The sequence below is a fragment of the Tamandua tetradactyla genome, chromosome 15 (assembly GCF_023851605.1).
Source record: "Tamandua tetradactyla isolate mTamTet1 chromosome 15, mTamTet1.pri, whole genome shotgun sequence".
NCBI lineage: Eukaryota > Metazoa > Chordata > Mammalia > Pilosa > Myrmecophagidae > Tamandua > Tamandua tetradactyla.
The window spans coordinates 30,807,375-30,826,436 of record NC_135341.1 but is presented as its reverse complement, the minus strand read 5'-3'; the positions used below and the strand labels follow the sequence as shown (position 1 = coordinate 30,826,436).

General features: G+C 38.0%; 1 protein-coding gene and 1 long non-coding RNA gene across 2 annotated transcripts in view; one reads left to right on the top strand and one right to left on the bottom strand.

Annotated features, from left to right (window-relative positions):
* CACNA2D3 (calcium voltage-gated channel auxiliary subunit alpha2delta 3) overlaps nucleotides 1-19,062 on the top strand; it is a 987,429-nt gene that overhangs the window by 463,394 nt on the left and 504,973 nt on the right. Inside the window, exon 9 of the mRNA XM_077128978.1 lies at nucleotides 4,713-4,787. Coding sequence (XP_076985093.1) covers nucleotides 4,713-4,787 — 75 coding nt within the window. The remainder of the gene's footprint in view (nucleotides 1-4,712; nucleotides 4,788-19,062) is intronic.
* Nucleotides 1,273-18,262, bottom strand: LOC143657047 (uncharacterized). The gene is made up of 3 exons (XR_013162734.1): nucleotides 18,153-18,262; nucleotides 16,587-16,643; nucleotides 1,273-1,463 (listed from the first exon to the last, which is right to left on the bottom strand). It is a non-coding gene; the product is annotated as an uncharacterized LOC143657047 (long non-coding RNA).

Here is a 19,062-nt window from a genome sequence, read left to right as displayed (position 1 = left end):
CCTGCTGAGCCACTGTAGCCCATTCATTCCTTTAAAAAATTTCTATATCCTTACTGAGATTCTCATGTTGTTCATTCATTGTTTCCCTAATATCCTTTTGTTCTTTGTGTTTTCCTTTATTTCCTTGACTACATTGAGGACATGGATATATATATATATATATATATTTTAATCTTTGTTGGTATATCCAAATTCTGGTATTCTTCATTGATGGTTTCTGGATTTTTATCTTGTTCCTTTGGATGGTCCATCATTTTCTTTTTCTTTGTTTGCCTGTAGTCTTTTTTAGCACACCTATATTTTAATATTTCAAATGTTAACTATTGGATTTAGTCCCCAAGGTATGTGTTTCTAAATTTTCTATCCAGCTAGTAATATAACAAAGATATTATTTGAGTACCTGGAGCTAATGAAAACAAGCAAACTGATGCAATCAGAACAAAAAGAACTTTCACTGTTTTCAAATTGGTGCTCTCCTTCAGAGTATAGTCCTCTCTATCAGGAAGATCCACCTGAGGCAAAAGTGAAGTGAAGGGTCCTCTCCATGTTTTCTGAGCCTGTGACTTGTCCTGGGTTTGTGCTTACTTGTGTCCTTAGGAATTTCCCTGTTTGCAGGAATTTGAATGTCCCCTGTTCTCTTTATGAAAGAGACTTCTCCCCTCTTGAGGCCTCTGTTGTATGACTTAAGGCAGATGATCTTTTGTCTCAGGCTGGTATGACTTAATTGTTTCTTACATTGCTTTTGCTATCTCACACTGCTTCCGCTTGCAGTGCAAGTTCATGGAGGGCAAGCCATAGATGAGTTCCCTGGTTCAGTCTGTACTACCACATGGTAGATTGGCACTAACATACAGGCATTCCAGTATGTGCATAGGAAATAATTGTTCCCTCCAGGGGCCCACAATGGGATGGCAAATTAGCTCTATACTATATTGTGGATAGAGTTGGCAAGGGGCCAGCAAGGGTTTTATGAGCTTCTCTTACTGGTTTTGTGTGTGTGTGTGTGTGTATGTATTGTGGGGTCACATTTCATTATTTTTCCATGTGAGTATCCTTTATTATAGCACCATTTGCCGATATTTTGGGGGGGGGGTGTGACACGCATGGGCCAAGAATCGAACCTGAATCTCCCACATGGCAGGTGAGGATTCTACCACTGAACTTCCCTTGCACCTCTCTCCTTCTCTTTTTAAACCTACATTTTCTCAATTCAGCACTTGCCCAGTTACTGCATATACCCTTTAAGTGTTTTCTGGGATTTTAAGGAAGATGGCTCTATCAGAGTTTGGTAGCTGTTTAAAGAATCTGTGGGGAATGACACCCTAATGTGTCTTCTGTTGTCATCTTGGTTGACCAGAGGTCTACTTTATTTTTAACTCCTTGTTCAAGCTCCCACACATACAGGCCTTTACATAGCAAAGCAGTGTCACATATGTTGCTTCACTAGATCCTTCCATGGGCCCCTGTAGGAGAAACAGAAAAATAATAAGCACTTTGTCATGTGTCAGAATCTGGGATTAAAAAGGATTAGTGAGTTCATTGAGGCCACACTGAGTACATGACAGAGGCAGGAGTTGGACTCAAGTGTCCTGTTCCCACCTCCAACTATACCACCCAAGAATTGACTTTGAGTGTGTATTAAGCAGAACATACATAAAATTTTGAATTCACCTGGGAAATAGAGGGAGAAAAAGAAGACCAACCTGGGAACTTCAGTTGGGGAAGTTTGGGCTACAAATTATAGAACAGCTAAAGTTTCCTTTAGCAAAAAGGCACCTAATAATCCTTAAGAAGCTTGGAGGAGGGCAGTTGAAGATTTGGTATAGTAGCTTAACAGTGTCATCAAAGACTTATGTTTGCCCTGTCTTCCTGCTCTGCCTTGCTCAGGCTTTACTTTCTATTCTTAGTTTTGTTACTTCATAGCTACAAAATGGCTGTTGCAAGTCTACAATAGATTCCAAGTGGAAAGAAAGGCAGTGGGCATAGATGGACTTTCCTTTAAGGGCAAGGAAATTTCCCAGAAAACTCCCTCTTATGTCTCATTGGCTGGAGTTCCAGTTCCAGTAAAGGGGAACCGGATAGCCATGGCTGTTTAAGATCAAGTGTATTTCAGCCCTCAGGAATGGACCTATCTGCCCCCATAAACCAGATCTGTCAGCAAGGAGGATGGCTATTGTTTCAGCAACTTCAAGTATCAGTTGAGTAACTGGAATGGCAACCCAGACTTTGGAGAAGTTCTTCTTCATGTTGGAATGTGTAATTTCTTCCTGGGTCCTGAGATGATGTTCCATTTGTTAACTAAAAAGAGCATTCCCTTTTCTCAGTGGCTAACTTCAGAATGTATAAGTATATATTTTTTCTCAGTTCTTCAGTAAAGGAGAATTAAAGCTCTATACCTAGGGAAATATAAGTTTTAAAATGATTTTTTTTCTGACTTAAAACAAAGGTTAAAGAGGAACTTGGGAGCTAAAGAAGAGACATTTGGGAATTTGAAGTTCCCCTCAGGTGAGAGACCCTGAGGTCAGATTGCTTGTGTTTGAATCTAGAGTCTGTCCCTTAATTACTCCCCAGTGACTTTAGGCAAGCTGATGATCCTAGCTCTGCCTCAGTTTTCCCATCTGTCAATGGAGACTGATTGGAAATACTTATCAGGTAAGCTGTGAAAGTTTAGCCTGTGCCTAGATGAAATAAACACCCAATAACAGTTCATAGCCAGTCTTAGTACCATCATTACTCCTACTTGCTTTGTAAGCACCTCTGCAGGTGAAGCTGGGTGTGTCCCAGTTGCTATTGCACAACCTCAGGTCTGACTCTCTTCTGGTTGGTCCCCAGGAGCCTGTCCAGAGCGATTATCCCCAGCTTCTCTTCATTTCACTGACTCTCTTGTTTAAAACCCTACCATGGCCCCCAGCACCCACAGACTTAAAGTCCAAACACCTTAGCAGACTTGGTTCAATTCTTTTCCCGATAGTTTCTGTTTCTTTTTGGAATTCAGATGTTCCATCCTCCAAATCACTAATTCTATCTTCTGTCTCTTTAAATCTATCATTGTAGGTATCCATTGTTTTTTCCATCTTTTCTACTTTGTCCTTCAATCCCATAAGTTCTGTGATTTGTTTTTTCAGTTTTCTATTTCTTCTTTTTGTTCAGCCCATGTCTTCTTCATGTCCTCCCTCAATTTATTGATTTCATTTTTGAAGAGGTTTTCCATTTCTGTTTGTATATTCAGCATTAGTTGTCTCAGCTCTTGTATCTCCTTTGAACTATTGGTTTGTTCCTTTGACTGGGCCATATTCTCAATCTTCTGAGCATGGACCGTTATCTTCTGCTGCTGGCGTCTGGGCATTTAGTCAGATTTCCCTGGGTGTCGGACCCAACAAGGTTGTAAGATTTTTCTGTGAAATCTCTGGGTTCTGTTTTTCTTATCCTGCCCAGTAGGTGGCGCTCGTGGCACACGTTTGTCTCACGTGTTTGGAAGGGATCCCCCCCGGTCACCGATCTCCGTGGCCTGGGGATTTCCGATCCAATTCTCTCCGTTGGTTCGGGGGGCTGCACGTGGTGGGGGCATCAGCCGCCGCGGCCTGAGGGAACCCTATGGCTGGTCGCCGGCCGCAGCGGGCCTGGGGAATTCGCCACCGGACCAGGAAGTCGCCCACAGGGGAGGGGCATCGGTCACCGGCCGCCGGGGCCTGTGGAATTCCCCACCGGACCAGGAAGCCGCCTGTGGGGGAGGGCCACCGTGGCTTGGGTAGCCCTCTGATCCGAGACTCGTAGCCGGACCAGGAAGCCGCCTGCAAAAGAGGGGCACCGGCCGCCTTGGCTTGGGAAACTTGCCTCTCCGAGACTCTCAGCCGGCCCGGGAAGGAGGGAGGGAGGGAGGAGCTCCGGCTGCCACAGCTGCCGCTGCTCGGGAAATTGCGTGCTGCTCGGGGATCTCACCGCAGCCGAGTCTCGCAGTCAGACTAGCCAGTCCAGACTGGGGTACGCTGTGTGTCCATTCCCTGCCGTAGCCCCGGGAGCTGTTCTGCACTGTTTCAGTTCACCTAGTAGTTGCTTTGGAGGAGGAACTAAGATGCACGTACCTTACTAAGCCACCATCTTGGCCCCTCAGCTCCAGACTTGGTTCAAGAGCTGGACCTCTGAGAGATACTTCTGATCTCTTCCCTCAGGAAATCTGACTGAGTATTTGGTGGTTAAAGTGGAAATACCATGGTGATTGATGGGTGTCTGCAGTGGGTCCAGCCCTGTGCTTCCTGCCGAGAGTACATGGGGGAACCAGATATGGATTATAATGGTGTGCTTCACCTTTTAGGAAAAGAACCTAACCTGGACCTGCTCTACTGGGAGATGCTCCCCAGAGGAGGTGGTCCACTTGGACCATGTGCAAAGTCCACTGCACATGCTGTGTGCAGGTGGCTCCCAGGTTTTGGAGTCCCCCCTAAAAGGTGGTTGCTAACTTGTACATCCTGAACTCTCCTATGTAACAGCATGTGCTCTATATTTCCTGTTTCAAACAAGAAAGGAATAAATGCTACTGCCTTTGACACTTCGACATAATTTCTAGGAGTACTCATGGAGAATGTTGCTTTATATGGATGAATTGAACCTGTGATTATGTTGCTTTTTGTTTGTGTGTATATCCTTAAATTATTAGTAATAACCTGTGAATGTTTAATTAAGGAGTTCCTCTTTGCCTTTTCTTCTCTTTGCAGTATAACGAGGAGCTTCACTATGTGGAACCTTGCCTGAATGGGACATTGGTGCAGGCTGACAGGACAAACAAAGAGGTAGGAGCTGCCATGGGGCAGGAGCCGCAGGGATCGTCATGGCACACTTCTATCTCCTGCAGATAGTTTTTGTATAATTCTGTCCTAATTTGTAGAAACTCATGAAATGCTTTATCCTTTTATTGAATTTCCTTGGGATCTGATGGGTACAGAATATTTATTTAGAGGCACAAATAATATCATTATGTTTAACATTGAGTTCATATGTTTGCTATTTTGGGAGCATTTAATTGAATTTTTTCATTCTCTTGCTCTAAGCACATCCTATGTTGACACCATTGAAGAAATATGGCTCTTGCTGGGATTTCAAAAAACATTGAACCCAACTGTTACATCTTGTGTTGCACTTTTCACTAATTGTTAAATAATTGTTGGGGTAGCTGCTTATCTGCCTGTCTTCCTGATTAAAACCTAAGCTTCATGAGGATGAGCACAGTGTCAAAAACTCATTGCTGTAAGCCTAGGTAGGCTTGTGTGACGTGCTGGGCATGTGCTGGGGATGCAGGGTGTGACATTTGTGCTATCTTAGCTGCAGGAAGCAGAAATACTTAGTTTGGGCATCTCTAATGGAGTGAGTGAGGAGGATTGGGAAAAATTCATACCAGCTGTAACACAGAGGGAGAAGGAAAAATTATGTCAGAACTAAAACACAAGCTTCAGTTTTCTGACGGAAAAACACCATAATGACTTTTGATTTTATTAGGAAGAAACAAGTACTTTGCAGTTCAAAGGATGAATGTGTGTAAGGAATGCTCACCTGTGGTCATTTTCTAGGTTAAAGAGAAAGTAGAGCTGAGTAGATATTTGAAGATACAATGGCTGAAAAGTCTCAAAAATTTGTTAAGACATAAACATATATACTCAAGAGGCTGAGGAAATACCAGAGAGGATAAACCTAAGTAATTCCATGCCAAAATCATTATAACTAAATGTAATTAGACAAAACAAATTCTTGAAAGCAGCCAGAGAGAAACAATGCATTACTTATGGGAAAACCAATTTGAATGGCAGCAGGTTTCTTATCTGAGACCTTGGAGACCAGAAGAAAATTTCACGATTCTTGATGCACTGAAAGAAAAGGACTCTCAACTCAAAATTCTATATTAAGGAATGAAGGGAAAATCAGGACATTCTCAAAGAAAGGGAAGTTCAGAGAATTTGCTGCCAGCAAACCTGCTTTTGAAGAATGACTAAAGGGATGGGATGATCAAAGGTGATGGTGGAATTATTCGTGGAAGATAAGACTTAACAAATGAATATGAATGCTGTATCATTAAATTGATATCTCTTTTGGTCTCTGGTATTTTAGAGCAGCTAGAAGTAAAAATCTAAAATTGTGAAATTGTAACCCATGTCAAAGTCTGAAATATGTTCTACAATTAATTCTGGTGCTGTGCTTTGAAATTTATAGCTTTTTTGCATATATGTTATTTTCCACCAAAAAAAGAAGGAAAAAAAGTCGATTGTGATGATAAAAAAATATTTAAGCCCTCTAACCTCCTAAATTCTGGAGCAGCTAGAAGGAAAACCTGAGAGGATCGTATGGTAGCCCATGACAAACTCTGGGATCTGTCCTGTAACCACTTGTTGAAGAGTTCTTTGAAACTATTGCTTTTTTAATTTCTTTGCTTTGTATATATGTTATACTATACAATAAAAAAAGTAAAAAAAAAATTAATTTAAATTTAAAAATTTTTTTAAAGTTTTAAAGAGAAAGGAACAATAAAAGAAAAATAAAACACAAATCCACCTACAACTTCATCTACTGGATGCTTTCAAATTGTCATACACACACAATTATATCTATATCATAGACAATGTGTATTACTTTTTTCCTTCCTAACAATTTACAAGAACCATATTTACCTGTCAATAACTAAGCTTTTAGAATATAATTTGAACTATATGGAAAACAATTTTTAAATAAAATCCTATAATATTGGCCAAAAAAAAAAGATTTACTAAAGGAGTTTTTCTAGAGAATGAAACGATAATAGAGGAAGAACTGGAACTTTAAAAAGGGTAAATATAATAGAGGATCTTAATTCTTAGAAGATTAAATCATATCTGATGGTTTAAGTAAAAATTAGAATACTAGCTTATATGGGGCCCAATATTTGTTGAGGAAATACTTAAAACAATTAAAAATGTTTGGAGGATAAAGGGACCTAAATTTAAGTAAGAATTCTCCACTTGAAGTGGTAAATGCTGAGACCAGTAGCTTGTGATTTATAATCCTAGAATAACAACTAAGAAAACAATATAATGCAATGTACTTAAAAGCACTCTAAATAAATCAAAGTGGAATCTTAACAAAAGTTCAAATAACCCATAGGAAGGAAAGAAAACAAAATAGAGGAATGACAAAGAGAACAAGCAGAAGACAAATAAACTGGAAGACTTAAACCCTAACAGTTTATTAACTGCCTTAAATATAAATGGTCTAAATACACCGATTACCAGTCAGAGATTGGAAGAGTAGATTAAAAACAAACTATGACCCAACATTATGTTGTCTGCAAAGAAACTTGCTTCAAATACAATGGTATAAGTATGCTATAAGTAAAAGGGATAGAAGAAGATATGCCATGCAAACATTAAGTAAAAAATCAGGAGTGGCTATATTAATATCACATAAAGTCACCTTCAGAACAAAGAACATTATTAGAAACGAATAGGGATATTACATAATGCTTAAACGATAAAAGGAAGACATATCAATTCTGAATATGTTTGGTCCAAACAGAATCAACATTATTAAACAAAAATGGATAGATCTAAGAAGAGAAAGAGTAAACCCATGATTATAGTTGGGGACTTCTATACCCCACATTTAGTAGTAGATAGGTGATTAGACAGAAAGTCAGCAAAAATATCAAAAGTGAGCAATATCGTCAACCAGCAAGAACTAATTGAAATTTATAGAGTGCTCTACCCAACAACAGCAGAATACACATTCTTTTCAAGCACCTAGGGAACGTTCACCAGATAAAATATATTCTGGGTCATAATAAAAACCTCAACATATTATAAAGAATTAAACTCATGCAGAGTAATTGTTATGGTTAATTTCATGTGTTAATTTGGCTGAGTTATTGTGTCCAGTTGTCTGATCAAGCAAATGCTGGCCTGATTGTTATTGTGAAGCTGTTTCAAAAATAGATTTGCTTCATTAGTCAGTTGATTTCATCTACAGCTGATTGCATCAACAATCCTCAAAGGAGATTGCCCTCAGCAAAAAAGAGAGTTGTTTGATCCAATCAGTTGATGATCTTAAAACAAGAACTGAGTATTTCAGAAGTCAGAAAGAAGAATTTCTGCCGTTAGCCAGTTATTTTCTCCTGGGTCCTAGGGAATACTTCACTTTCACTAGTTTCCAGCTTGTAGCCTGCCCTACACAGTTTGGACTTGCCAATTCCCACAGTCATGTGAGTCATGAGTCAATTTCTATAATAAATCTCATATATATGTGTGTGCATGTGTGTGTAAAGTGTGTAAATCTGTACATATATATATGTCGGTACTTGGACTAATATCATCTTTTCTGATCAAAATGCAATCAAAGTAGCAATCAATTACAGGAAGACAACAGGAAAAATCTTAAATAGTTTGAAATTAAACAACATACTAGTAAACAATTCATGGGCCAAAGAAGAAGTCTTAAAGGAGATTTTAAAAATAACTGAATGAGTATGAAAAGCCCACATACGTGGAACAAAGCTATGTTGAGTAGAAAATTTATATCACTAAATGCTTACATTAGAAAAGAAGAAAGTTCTCAAATCAGTAATCTAAGTTCCCACTTTAAGAAACTAGAAAAGGAGCAACAAAATTAAAAAAAAAAAGCCCGAAGCAAGCAGAAAGTATGATATAGATCAGAAATAGATGAAATTGAAAAAAAAAGAAAACTCAATTAGAAGAAAAGCTGGTTCTTCAAAAAAAATCAATAAAACTGGTAAACCTCTAAAAGATGACAAAAATAAAAATAGACAAAAATCACCAATATCAGGAATGAATAGGATATCACTACAGATTCTCTAGCCAATAAAAGGATAATGAGGGTATACTATCAATAACTTTACACTCATAAGTTCTACAACTTTGAAGAAATGTTTCAATTTCTCAAAGACCACGAACTACCTAAATCCAACCAAGTGAAATATTTAGTCCACTTAAATAATCCTATAGCTATTTTTAAAATTAATTCATAATTTAAAAGCTCCCCCCAAAAGAAATTTCCAGGCTCAGATAATTTCTGAGAATTTCACCAAAAATTTACAGAAGAATTAGCCCAATTTTGTACACACTCTCCCAGAAAATAGAAGAGGAGGAAAACCTTCCCAATTCATTTTATGAGGCCATATTTCCCTGATAAGCCAGAAAGAGATGATACAAAAATGGAAAACTATAGAGAAAATAGTCCTCATGAATTTAGACATAAAAATCCTCAACAAAATTTTAGCATATGAAATCCAACAATGTATAAAAAAGAATAATATAGCATGCACCATTGAGTAGGATTTATTCCAGATATTCAAGGCTGGTTCAACATTTGAAAATCAATGTGATCTCCCATATCAACAAGTTAAAAAGAAAAATCACACATATTATTGACTCAGAAATTGCATTTGATGTAATCCAATACTCATTTATGATTTAAAAAAGTCTCAGCAAAGTAGGAATAGAAGATTACTTCAAATTGAGAGACCATTTTCAAAAACTTACAGGTTATCAGCATATTTAACAATGAAAGTTTGCAAACTTTCCCTTTTAAAATCAGGAGCAAGATAAGGATATCTCTTCTTCCCACTCTTATTCAGCATATTACTGCAAGTTGTAGCCTATACAATAAGGCTAGGAAAAGAAATAAAGCCATACAGATTGGAAAGGAAGAAATAAAACTGTTTCTATTTGTTGACAAAATTGTCTATGTAGAAAATACCAAAAATCTACCAAAAAAAAAAAAAGTCTCCTGTAACTAATAGATGAGTCCCTCAGGGTCACATATAGAAAATCAGTACCCCCAAATCATTGCATTTCTACATATTAACACAGAACATATGGAAACCAAAATTAAAAACACAATACCATTTAAAGTTGCTCCAAAGAAAATGAAATACTTGGGTATAATCTTTAAAAATATATATAAAAATCTTTACACTGAAAATTATGAAATAATTTAAAAAGTCAAAGGAGCCCTAAATAAACTGAGACATAATGTATTTGTGAATTGCAAGACAACGCAGTAAAGATATAAATTCTCTCCAAAGTGATCTACACGTTTAATTCAATTCCTATCAAAATCCTAGAAATATTTGTTGTAGATGTAGAAAAACTTATTCTAAGATTTATATGGAAAGGTAGAGACCTTAGAATAGTAAAATAATTTTGAAAAAGAAGAAAAATTGGAAGAAATCATTCTACCCAATGTTAAGGCTTGCTTTCTAGCTACAGTAATTGTGATGCTGATATTGGGGGAGGAACAGAAACAAAGACAATGTAATAGAAAAGAAGATACAGAAATCATCCAGATATGCCCAATTGATTTTGGAAAAAGGTGCAAAAGCAATTCAGTGGAGAAAGGATAGCTGTTCCAACAAATGGTGCTGGAACAATTGGACATCCTTAAGCCAAGCAAACAAAAAAACTCCATCTCAAACCTAATACAAAAGTGAACTCAAAATGGACCATAGACAAAAATGTAAAATGTGACTCAGTGACACTTTTGGGGAAAAAAACAACAACATAAGGAGGAAATTTTCATGACTAGATCTATGCAAAGAGTTCTTAGACTTGACACCAAAATGCAATCCATAGAAAGACAAATTGATGTAATGGATCTCATCAAGTTTTAAAAAACTTTTTCTATGTAAAATACTGTCCTAAAAGAATGAAAAGATGAGCTACAGACTAGGAGAAAATATTTGTAAACCACATATCTGATAAAGACTAGTCTCTAGAGAATATAGAAAGAACTATCAAAACTCAACAGTAAAAAAAAAAAAGAAACAAAAAAGTCTAATTAGAAAATGTGTAAAAGACTTGAAAAGACACTTATTTCACTAAAGAGGTTATAGAGATGGCAAATAAGTACATGAAGAGATATTCAACGTCCATCAGAGAAATGCAAATTAAAACCATGGGATATCACAGCACATACAGATATACATTGCTAGTGGGAATGTAAGATGGTACAGTCCCTCTGGAAAAAAGTGTGACAGTTTCTTATAAAAGTAAACATGCAGCTACCATACAACCCAGCATTTATACTCTTGTGCATTTATCTCAGAGAAACAAAAACTTACGCTCACTCTAAAACCCTTTATTTATAGCAGCTTTATCGTAATAGCCCCAAATTGAAAACAATGCAGATGTCCGTCAGTGGCTGATGGAATACTGCTCAGCAATTAAAAGGAACTGACTACTGATACACCAGTAACACTCAGAGAATCTTTAAGGAATTTTGCTGAATGGAAAAAGCCTATTCCAAAAGAACACTTACTACATAACTCTGTTCAGATCATATTCTTGAAATGATAAACTTACCGAAATGGAGAACAGCTTAGTGGTTGCGAGGGTTCAGAGGCAGGGCAGGGATTGGGGAGAAGATGTGGTTATGAAAGGGCCACTTGAGAGATTCCTGTGGTGAGGGCTAGCACACAGAAAAGTTCCCCTTTTCCCCTTCCCAAGTAAAACATCTACTATAATGTTTGAGTTTGGGTTGTTTCTAAATGTCTTCATAGATTCCGTCGATACTCCATGCTTAATTATCTCATAGCAGTTGTTATTAGGCTCTTTTTAATGGCTTTGACTTTATTTGGAGATACTGCATTTGTAACTTTATACCACAGGGCAGGGTGTAGCACACTTCCCAATGCCATGCATGTCAGAGGAAGGAACTTTGAGTTTGTTGTTTATCATGGTGATGACGATGACATAAAACTGCTCGCCACAGTCCTTCTTACTGATGGTTAAACTCTTCTTTGGATAAGGCTTTATAAAGGAAGGTCAATGGAAGACCTTTAGTGTTTTAGAGTGTTGAAAGACAGCACGAAAAGGCCTGTATTGAATGTGATTGTTAAATTTCAGAGATCATGATAGGTTTGCTGAATCCCTGTAATAAATAGCTGTTATACCGGGGAAAAATATCTCAGGATCCTTGCTGTGATATTGTACTACAGTTCTGTGTCATGTAAGGGTAAGTGTAGCGGGTAGGTACAGCTCTGTATTATTTCTTATAACCACATGTGAATAGATTATCTAAAATTTAAAAAGTTTATTTAAAAATAACTTTAAGTACATGAGGAACCCTTAACTTGGAGCTTTACCAAAATAATGTGAAAAGTCACCAAATGCTAGTTAGGGTGATTTAGTTTTAAAAATTGCACTGGTTGTAGTTCCGTTTCTAATGGCAAGAAGTTTAAGTGTTCTTGCTGTGTGGGTCTTTTTATTTGGAGAAAATCTCTGAAGACAAAGCATCTAGTTTTCATTGGTGGCTTGGAATATTTTAACCCAAAGGTGAACTCCACTGGCAGATATGAACCAATTTTCGTTTTTATCATTAAATTGGTGTAGGCCATTCAAGGCTCACTTACAGGCACGTGACGAGACTAACACGTTCATAAGAAATAAAATGGAAATGTACATTGACTCACCTGATAGCTGAAACAGTCTGCACACAGGGCCTCAATCCATGATGTGATGTCAGCCCTCTCCCTCCTGCCTCCCCTACTTGTGTTCCGCGGACTCTGCTTGGTCCTGCCGGGGTCAGGGGCTCATTCTGGACCCACAGGGCAGAGCAGCCCAGCTGCAGCTGGTTGAGGGGCCACATCTGTGGCCAGGAGGCCGGCCAGGGTTGAAGTGCTGCCTCGTTTTCCAGAAGGAAAAGATTCCAGCAACCAGGCCAGTTTTGGATGAGGAGGATTCTCAGAAGGAACAGGAACACATGAATGAATGAATGGATAAATGGATGAATGAACCACTGGGGTGAGGATTCTGGTGATTTTTTTTTTTTTTCCATTTCAATAGAAGTGAGAACAAATAGCATGGAACTCTTTACTAAAAAAAAAAAAAAAAATTGTGGTAACGTATATACCATAACATTTGCTGCTTTAACCACTTTTAAATGTACAATTCAGTGGCATTAATATCATTTCCAATGTTGTTTACCATCACCACCATCCATCACTAAAACGCTTTATCAGCCAAAACAGAAACTCAGTACCCATTAAGCATTAACTTCCCATTTACCCCTTTTCCCCAGTCTCTGGAACTTTTAATCTATTTTCCATCTCTACGCATTTGCTTATTGTATGTATTTCATGTAAGTGGAATCATAAAATATTTGTCCTCTTGTGTCTGGCTTGTTTCCCTTAGCATAATGCCTTCAAGGTTCGTCCCTGTTGTAGCATGGGTCAGAGATTTCCGTTCCTTTTTAAGGCTGAATAATATTCCATTGTATGTATATACCACATTTAGTTTACCCATTGATCTGTTGAAGGACACCTTGGTTGTTTCCACTTTTTGGCCATCATGAATGATGCTGCTATGAACGGTTGATGTCCCTGTCTTCACTTCTTTTGGATATCTATCTAGAAGTGGAATTGCTGAGTTCTGAGTTAATTCTGTCTTTAGCTTTTTGAGTTACTGCCAAACTGTTTTCCACAGTGACTGAACCATTTTTACATTCCCACCAGCAACGGACAAGGATTCCAATTTCGTCCAATCCTTGCTAACACTTGTTTATTATTTTATTTTTTGTTGTTGTTGTTTTTAAATAATAGCCATCTTGGTGGGTGAGATGTGGTATCGCATTGTGGTTTTGATTTTCATTTTCCTAATGGCTACACTAAGCATCTTTTCCTGTGTTTATTGGCCATTTGTGAATCTTCTTTGGAGAAATAATCCAAGTCCCTTGCCAATTTTTAATTGGATTGTTTATTTGTTTGTTGTTGATCTGTAGGATTTCATCATGTTTTAATATAATCAGGACAATCTGAATTAGATTCTGGGTGAAATCATTAGATTTCAGGGCTGGTAATCCTCACGGGTCTTCCTAGTTCAGCCCAAACCCCAGAATTGGAGCCTTGAATCCATTTTCTCATATTCATGGGAATTATGACCTTCTGTATAAACCTGTAGAGAACTGGCAGAATGATCATTAACCCTAGGCTTTAGTCCTCTGAGTTAAATCATTCTGACTAGAGTGTGCCAAATCCTTTGGCATATTTTATTCTTTGATCAGAATACTTGCTTGTCTCTTGACAAGTTCTTATGACTGCTAAATATTTGAGATTCTTTCCTACTGACCCTTTTTCATCTTGCATCTGTTTCCTGGGTGGTCAATATAACCTTACCTCTAGGAAATGAAAGGACCTGAGAGGGTTCCTAGAAGATGGCATCTGGAATCACTTTATCATATACTCTTTGTCCAATGAAAGCCACACCTGGTTTCATAATACTCAGGTGACCATCTGAAAACTCAAAACTTTAGTTTTAATGATAGTACTATTTGATAAAGTTCATTTTTTAAACATCATTGACATTTGAATGTAGAGTGAGAGGCTCTCAACTAGTCTTAAAACAGAAGAAATTTAACGGTGAATATGTTAAACCTAGTCAAACTTATTTGTGCTGGTTCACATATTTCCAATGATTTTTCTTAAAATAGCCCATGGCACACATCATCCCTGATCAAGTGGTCTTTATGTTCTATTAAATTTTGTTTTCGTCTTTTAAAGGTATTGTTTACTGTCTGGACAGAATTTTGCTTTGCTGTTTTATGTACCAAATCAACTTACATTTTTTCTTTAAGGAAAAAGAAACCATGACAAATTGGGTGAGCCTGGAGTTCAAATATAGAACTCAAATGAGTAAACTCTCATCCTAATCTACTTCAGACCTACGGAACCATTCATCAGACCTTAAAATGAACCTCTTTGTGGTCTCTCTGGGGGGAGTAGAGAGGGAAGAAAGGAAGAACGAGGGTGATATGGTTTTTCTCTGGTTTTATAATGAAGATGTTCTGAAATCCACTGAATTTCATGGCTCTGTTTAAAATTCATTTGCAAATATTTGCTGCAAAATCAATTGATCTTAGAAACCCAGTTAACTCTCATCTTTCTTGGCAGTTTTGATCTTTTCCCATGGGATCAGGAACACTGAAACTCATGAACTAACCAAAGTATACATTAAAGTTGCTTGGGTTTTTCCCCAGGCCTGTTTCCTCCAGCCTGAGCTTTGTCAAAGGAGGTTCCCCAGACTCTAAAACCTCCTGCATGCCATGGTCCTACGGGCATCTAACGTAAAGTTTTCCAGTGGTACAGGGCAAGAGAGTAGCCTTTCTGCAAAGTGGGAAAAGTTGCCTCCTCAAGTGTAAGGAGACAAAGTTTGCAGAGAGAATAAACACTAATCCACTTTTACACAACTCAGAACTAATAAAAGATAATAAGAATTGCATTGCTTTTTAAATATCATCAGCACATTAAAAATAACATACATACAGAAACATTGGGAACAATGTAGATAAATTTTTCTAGATCCGATGTAATTTAACTCAATACAGCTCTTAGAAAGAATAAGGTAGTTCTGTGTATATTGCCATGAAAGAGTAAAAATGATGTGTGGTTAGGTTTGAAAAATAATAAGTTGCAGAATAGAATGCTTCATGGTTTCTATTTTGCTTCAAGATAGATGATAGAGACAGAGCAGATAGAGAGATGGACAGACAGACAGATAGGAGGGAGGAAGAGTGGGAGGGAAGAAGGAAAGACAGAAATGTCTTCAAGAAAACATGCCAAACTGTTAAGAAGGTCATATTAGAGGTGTAGAATTCAGGAACTATACTTGCTATATTTCCTCATTTTTTGAATCTTTGGTCCAATATAATTTTTCAATAAAAAATAGCATTTTAAAAATAATTAGTGTCTTATTCTTGCTTTCCAGTGATTGTAGGCTCTTTCTACTAATTTCCTTTTGCAAATGGGCTGATTTCTGCTTTTCAGTGGAAAACATCGTAGCCACATTTTAAATCCATAGCTTTCTTTTATAGAAAGCTGCTATTTTGTGTATTTAAATGATACATAATGCAAATCATTTACTAATTCTTTCTGTTGTTACCAAAATGGTGATGTAGAAACTGTTTCTGTGGGAGGTGTGTTCCAGACATTATATTTATTTGATAAAATTCACTTGTTTGACAAAAAAAAGCAACCTACTGGGGAACTGTCTTAATTAGCTAATATGAACCAATACTTAGTCTGGTATTATGTAAAAACATTAACATAGTACAAAAATCTTTTCTTACTCTCCATGTTAATATGCTGTGTTAATTGTAAATTACTTAAATGGGTCTAGATGACGGGTCAGCAAATTTTTTTTGGAAAGGCCCAGATATACATCTTTTAGGCTTTGCCAGCCATATGGTCTCTGCTGTAACTATTCAACTTTGCTTTTGCGGTTGAAGTAGCCATAGGGAATACATTAATGAGAGGGTGTGGCTGTGCTCCAGTAAAACTAAACTTACAAAAATAGGCCATGGGTCACGTAGTTTGCCCATCACTGCATCCATACTGTGGGCAAGACTAGAAGGAGAAGTCTGTCATTAAATAAAGAATTTATAGTAGTCTCAGGATAAAATTCTACTTTCTGAAAGGGGCACGTGGAACTTGGTAGTTAAGAGTATGAGTAGATAGGGTAATATTCCATTTTAACACTTCTCATTTTAACGCTTCTTCTCATTTGAACACTTTTAGCTAATAAGAGTTCGTCCTAAATTTCTACCTTGAACTGATTCTCTACCTTGAATGGATCTGTCAGTTATGTGATCTTTGATTTCTTTGTTCGTCTACAGTTAACCTGAAGACAAGAAGATATGGATATGCTATAAATAGAGGTGGATGTAAAAACAATAATAACATCAATAATTAATTCAGGACTTTATAACTTAGAAAATACTTCTCATTTGGTTCTTGTGATTGTTATACTGATTACTGCTGGTTTATACCTCTGTAATCCTGGCCCTGATTTATATGATTAGCTGAGTGGGCAGATAAATGAATAGATGGAGATGCTGAGAAAGCATAAGTCACTTGCCCAGGAACAAACAGCCAATAAGTGCAAAACTACTTCACTAATACCCATTTTAAGATTCCAAATGCTCTTCCTGAGCAGATAGAGTTATTGTTCTGACATGATTCAATACCACTTCATTCTAAGTCCTACACTGCAGAGTAAAACCTAATTCAAATTTATGTTTTAGAAGAGTACTATTTAATACAATGTGCCAGTAGCATTTAGGTGACCAGGTATCCTTTCAGAACTGGGGTGTCCACCTTCATAGAAATGACTCAGCTACTTGCTTGTATGAAGTATAAATGGAAGAATAATCCAAAAATGTGTTCATCATTTCTGTTTGTATGGGAATCCATTGAATTATTTATCTTGGTTTTCGCTATGAGTGTGCATGGACAGGTCTGCTGAAGCTTTGTGTGCACGTGTGTGTGACCCATCCTCTCTGTATCAGAACTCAGCTAAGGGGGAAACGATTCAAGCAAAAAGGTGCCCTGTGGTTGCTAGACAATGACCTGGTATCTGCGCCCCTTTGCTCTCTCCTCCCCAGCCAGCAGGTACTGTGGAGTCTGCCTTTTGTAAACTTTGTTCCCTGGTTCCCTGTCTTGATGTCTAAAGTTTGGTGGAGCTTTGGGGTAGCATTGATGAAATCAACCAAACCCTGAGACCCTACCCAGGGAGTAGTTATGTTGCCAGATATACTCAAAACTTTATCATAAATGTTCACATCTCAGTTACTTGTTCACTATTTAGGCCACCATGGAGGAGCAAAGCTATTTGTTTTATAGGCGTTCCCTTGGATTCTCACTCAGAGCCTGTGTGGTGATCAATTTGGTGATTAACCAACACTGAAAGAAATGCAGTTGGGTAGGGGGAAGCAAGAGGAACTATTCTGAGACATCGTTCTCTTTCAGTGTCCCTCAACTCTTGGAATAGTGCCACTAGATGCCCAAACCATAAACCTGCAAACCATTCTGACTCCTTTCCTCAATTTCCAAATCCCATTGATCCCTCCTTCTCAGTAGTCTCCAATCACCGCACAGCTCTGCTTTAGCTTTCTCCTCCCCAGTTCCCATCCTATCATTTCCCCCCTGCATCTCTGCACTGCTTTCCCTGGGGAGCTCCCTGTCTGTGGTCCTGGTCTATAGTGTTTGTGCTCCTGGGCTGAAGGCCAAAGGCCCTGGTGCAGCACAGAGCTGCTTATGTGACTTCCCTGCTAATATTCCTTCACTGTCTCCCGGTTGCTCTAAGGATAATGGCAAACTTTCTATCAATAACAAAGGGGTCCATATGTACCTGTTTTCTCAACCACATAGTCCCCATATATGCCTGTTGTCAAGGTCTTCATTTATCTACCTCTCATACACTTGCACCCCAACCTGAAAGTCCGCTCCATGGATACTGATGCTCTGATTAAGTAAGAACGGATAAAAGAATATTGGGTATCTCATCCTGCTGTAGTTTAAAATGGAGGCCTAGGTTGTAAGGGTAACAAGAAGAGCTAGAGGTAAGCAAATTGACAGCTGAAAAAAAATGGGAGCTGATAGCCTGATTCTTTAAATAAAAATAGCCAGGTGAACTCAGAACCCAAAAGCCTAGGATTTTGATACAAGTTTTGGCAACCTACATATATCCCAATAGAGTCAATGTTCAGCATGACAATTTTGAGTCTTTGGGATAATCTGAAATTCTGATCTACTTTGGAGAACTGGAGATGAATACTTTCTGAATCAAAATGCCTAATAGGGGCGGGCCACAGTGGCTCAGTGGCAGAGTTCTTACCTGCTGTGCTGGAGACCCAGGTTCAATTCCTGGTATCTGCCCATGTTAAAAAAAAAAAAAAAAGTGCCTTAAAGCAAGCACAAGGTTAACATAACTTTGAGTCCTGGCACTTTGAACAGCTGTGGGCAGTGGGTGTGTCAGCTCACCATTGTGAACTGCCCTTTCCAACCCAGAGGACAGGGTTTAGTAGTACCTCCCCCTCCCATACCCCTGTCACAAAAGGGCTCTGGGAGGATTAAGTGGGGTAACAGCTTGAAGGCAGTTTGTACCACACTTAGCATCTCAACAAATGTGTGTGGCGGATGATTTACTTAACTGATGATGATTAGTGTTATTTTCTTAAGAGGTGTTTCTATCCAATGCAGTAACATAAGAAAGAGCACATAAAGGATGAACTTCAGATTTACAGGGAAGCCTTTTCAAA